Consider the following 4,342-nt stretch of genomic DNA (forward strand, 5'->3'; position numbering starts at 1 on the left):
AGTTTGTTTATCTTATATATTAAAAATTATATTTAGGGCCTCATTTTTCTTCCTGGCACGGAACCCTTAAAATCTCTGAGTCATCCTTGTTTATTATACATCAGGTATGTTTTTACTTCTTATTGTTTTAAAGAGAAATTAAATATCCTTCTACTTTTTGTTCCTACTAATCATCTTACATATTTAAATGATGACATGTGTCATATTGGTATACTAAAATATCATTAAATGAGTATTAAATGTTACACATGTCACTATTTAATTTGATAGGAGTATTTGTAGGAACAAATAGTAAGAAGATATTAAATTTCTATTTTTTAAAATTTATTTTATGTTTTATGCTTTCAGAAAATTATATTTATGATGCGAGTTAAATTTGTGTCATAAATGTTTTTGTTATTGATTATTGCTTATTGAATATTGATTTTCTTAATTTTATATGTTAGGGTTTGTTTAAAATAATGAGTAATCCATCCATATAAAAAATCAAAGGTAAAACAACCCAATCTTCAACAATTTATGTTAAAAAAGATGAAATCTGAAGACACTCAATATTCTTCACCAGTTGATTCAGATTTAGGTGGTTCAAATGCTAGCAATGCATCATTAGAGGATGATGAATTAGTTTATGATGTTGAACTTCTTCCTCATGATCCGAGAAAAAGAAAAAAACATTATGGATTATCCTCCAAATCAACGAAATGTTGTTAGGAGAGCATACATTCTTAAAAAACCTTGTCAACCAAAAACTTATGCCTTTCCTACAAGAGATATTGGAGGTCCGCATTGGTTTAGCATTTTTTGGTTTAAAAAACGAGATTGGCTTGAATATGGTATTTACAAAGATGCGGCCTTTTGTTTTGTTTGTTACTTGTTTAAGAATGAAGTTGAAGCTAATGTAGGTGGAGATGCATTTGTCAATGGCGGATTTCGGTCATGGAATAAGCCAGATAGATTCCAAAAACATGTTAGTGGACTTAAAATTGCTCACAACCTTGCTTACGAGAAGTATGTGAATTTAAGAGATGGTAAAAAGAAATCAATACATCTTGCTTTTGGTAATGCAAATGAATCGGTTCAAAGTACGTACAAAATTCGATTGAAAACTTCAGTTTCTTGTTTATCTTATCTGTTACGACAAGGATTGGCATTTCATGGGCATAGAGAAAATGAGGAATCTCTTAACAGAGGAAATTTTCTTGAACTTTTGAAGTGGCTAAAACCACATAATGAATACGTGTCAAATGTCATATTTGAAAATGCTCCGGGTAATTGCAAATTAACATCTCCCATGATTCAAAAACAAATTATTAATTGTTGTGCTAAAGAAACTACTAAGAGAATTATAGAGGATTTTGGTGATGACTACTTTGATATCTTGGTTGATGAGTCACGTGACGCGTCCCAAAAGGAACAACTAGCTCTTTATTTGCGTTATGTTGAATGAAATACATGAAGAATAGTTGAGAGGTTTCTTGGACTTGTTCATGTTAGAGACACCACTGCATTGACTCTTAAAAATGTGATTATTAGTTTACTCGTTGAACATTCTTTAATTTTGTCTATTATTAGAGGATAAGGATATGATGGGGCTAGCAACATGAAGGGTGAGATGAATAGCCTAAAGGCTCTAATTCTTGTTGAAACTCCTAGTTCTTATTATGTTCATTGTTTTGCTCATCAACTTCAACTAACACTCGTCGTAATGGCTAAAGAGAATAGTGATTGTGCTTGGCTTTTAAATATACTTACAACATTGTTAAATGTTGTTGGAGTTTCTTGTAAGAGGAGGGATATGATTAGAGAAATTCAAGCTCAAAATGTAGCTCAAGCATTGGAAATGGGTGAAATTAAAACATGAACAGGGTTAAATCAAGAACTTTGTTTGAAGATACCCGGTGAAACCCGTTGGGCATCTCACTACATAACTATTATAAATGTGATCAACTTGTTTCCTACAATTGTTGAAGTACTTGTGAAGATCGGAAAGAATGGTTCAAATTCGGATGATAAAGCAAAAGCCCAAGGTATTTTGTACTCACTAGAGTCATTTGATTTTATCTTTATGGCGCAACTAATGTATCCTATACTTGGATACACCAATGATTTGTGTCTTGCTTTGCAAATAAAAGATCAAGACATTGTTATTGCTATGAGACTTGTTTCCATGACTAAAGGAGTTTTGCAAAAAAAAAAAAGTGATCTTGGATGGGGTAACCACATGAACAAAGTCACATCATTATGTAATAAGTATGACATTGTTGTTCCGAATATGGAAGATCAGTATATCCCTCAAGGAAGGTCAAAGCGATTTCTCCAACAAGCGACAAATATTCATCATTTTCGAGTTGAAGTGTTTATTGGATTAATCGATTGATTACTTCAAGAACTAGATGACCGATTTGATGAAGTAAATATGGATTTGCTTACATGCATGGCTTGCTTAAGTCCTAAAAATGGCTTCTCTTGTTTTGACAAAGAAAAATTACTCAAAATTGTTACTCCCTATCCTTCCGAATTTTCAAGTACAAATTTGATGACTCTTGATTGTCAACTTAATCATAACTTTGTTATTTCTCCCAAACAACAACTTTGACATTTCTTTTAATACACGACTTAAATAGTTTGCATCTATATATTTTCATGATATTATCATCAAGAAACTAATAGTTTTCTTAAGTTGGCAAATATACATATTATAGTGTTTATAAAAAGTTTTTCACCACATGTATATATACTTTACCATATTTATTTCTTTCAATATCAACACACATGTACCCCCCCCCCCCCCCAAATAAATTTAAAACGTTGAAAAGTGGGTCCATAGAAAGCCACCCTAGTTGCGTGAGTCGGGATTAACAGGTTTTTCACGAACTTGAGTTGGGAATGAGTTATACACTTGAAAGCCTCGAGTTTGATCTAAACACAATCAAAACAGAAAAGGGTTGAAGTATAACACTTTAGGAAGTTGCCTTGAGACCAAAACTGTCGTCAAACTTCGTCGTTGGAGCTGCACGCACCACTGGCCACGATGGCGCATGGCGGCTGACGTGTGACTAATCAATTGAAAAACGGAAAAAGAAAGGATTTATCACCTAAGAATTGATGGACAAAACATGAGGTGATGAGGCAGCCATTTGATGATCAAAACATGTGAGAACATGGAGAAAACTGTTAGTGCTCGATGCCCTTTTTCCTCCGGTGAACCAACCCACAACACTAGTTGTGGTTCGTGACTACTTCCATTAAGTTTATCAACTGATTAGAGGGTTATTTGGGTTCGATATTTAGGGTATATAGAAGGGTAAAAAGGGGTGAGATGGCGGCTTAAATCGGAGGCACCAGCCTCCGGTTGGCTGCTTGTTTTCTTCTGGCGAAGCTACACCACCAAGAGAGAAAGAGAGTTGGTGAGATGGGAGGTGAGTGAAGGAAAGGTGGGGTTATTTTGGAAGATATATAATCAGATTTGGAAGAGTAGATTATACCATTGTATCTTGGAATATTTTAGAGAGTACATCACGATATATTGATAGCTATTGTGCATGTGTGTGCATGGTTAGAAAAATCGAGAGAGAGAAGAAACAAAGGACTTGTAAGAAGTTGTTGCAGCCACTAGTTCTTTTATTTCGATATCTTGGAAGATATATGCAAGTACACTCCATTATATTTACTAGATATTGCTCATGTGTTTGCATGGTGAGGGAGATCAAGAGAGAGAGAGAGATAGAGAGAGAGAGAGAGAGAGAGAGAGAGAGAAAAGAAGAGAGAATATGGAATATGATCTTTGTGTTAGTTTGTACAAGTAAAGTAGATATTTACTCAGATTCTTTTCTAGATGAGATAGATTGTACAAAAATATATTGAAGATATGATAGTACTAGCATGTGTACCATTTTAAATGTATTGTATATGAGTATAATATGTGTGTGTAAGTGTAAAATCATGTAGAGTGGGGAAGAAGAGAAGGTTTGTCAAGAATCAAGTTGGTATACTACTTGCACATACACACTTTGGAATATATAGTAGGTTCAAATGTTTCTCACATCTATTGTGTGTTAGAATTCACCAATAAGAATTGAGTAACATGAAATGTATATTAAATGATATCCATATTTATAATTCTTTTTTATTAAAACTAATTTAATTCGTTATTAATGACAATAATAATATTCTTTCAGAATGAATTCATATATAAAATAATAAGAGTGTATTCTAGGAGAACGAGAGTATAGTCTACTAGAATACACCTTCATTCTTCATATTCCATACAACCTTATTGTATTTTAAATGAGTGACTCCTGAAATAATGTTATTGCTGACATAAAAACGTAGATATGAATTC

At 33.2% G+C, this 4,342-nt stretch overlaps 2 protein-coding genes across 2 annotated transcripts; both read left to right on the forward strand.

The window, feature by feature from the left end:
• Positions 1-676: 676 nt before the first annotated feature.
• LOC145006953 (uncharacterized) lies at positions 677-1,447 on the forward strand. Its single transcript, XM_078965966.1, has one exon. The coding sequence runs from the start codon at positions 677-679 to the stop codon at positions 1,445-1,447; it is 771 nt and encodes a 256-aa protein (XP_078822092.1).
• A 153-nt stretch (positions 1,448-1,600) lies between these two features.
• On the forward strand, positions 1,601-2,377 carry LOC145006954 (uncharacterized). Its single transcript, XM_078965967.1, has 3 exons — positions 1,601-1,844; positions 1,971-2,027; positions 2,133-2,377. The coding sequence occupies exons 1-3, from the start codon at positions 1,601-1,603 to the stop codon at positions 2,375-2,377; spliced, it is 546 nt and encodes a 181-aa protein (XP_078822093.1).
• The last annotated feature ends 1,965 nt before the right edge of the window (positions 2,378-4,342 follow it).

The sequence above is a fragment of the Lactuca saligna genome, chromosome 7 (assembly GCF_052625555.1).
Source record: "Lactuca saligna cultivar CGN05327 chromosome 7, ASM5262555v1, whole genome shotgun sequence".
Classification (NCBI taxonomy): Eukaryota; Viridiplantae; Streptophyta; class Magnoliopsida; order Asterales; family Asteraceae; genus Lactuca; species Lactuca saligna.

Excerpts from the sequence above, each read along its gene's own strand:
- LOC145006954 (XM_078965967.1), top strand. The coding sequence starts at position 1,601 with ATGAAGGGTGAGATGAATAGCCTAAAGGCTCTAATTCTTGTTGAAACT. Across the intron at positions 1,845-1,970 it reads AGCTCAAGCATTGGAAATGG|TACTTGTGAAGATCGGAAAG; the intron begins GTGAAATTAAAA and ends CAATTGTTGAAG. Across the intron at positions 2,028-2,132 it reads TGATAAAGCAAAAGCCCAAG|ATCAAGACATTGTTATTGCT; the intron begins GTATTTTGTACT and ends TGCAAATAAAAG.
- LOC145006953 (XM_078965966.1), top strand. The coding sequence starts at position 677 with ATGGATTATCCTCCAAATCAACGAAATGTTGTTAGGAGAGCATACATT.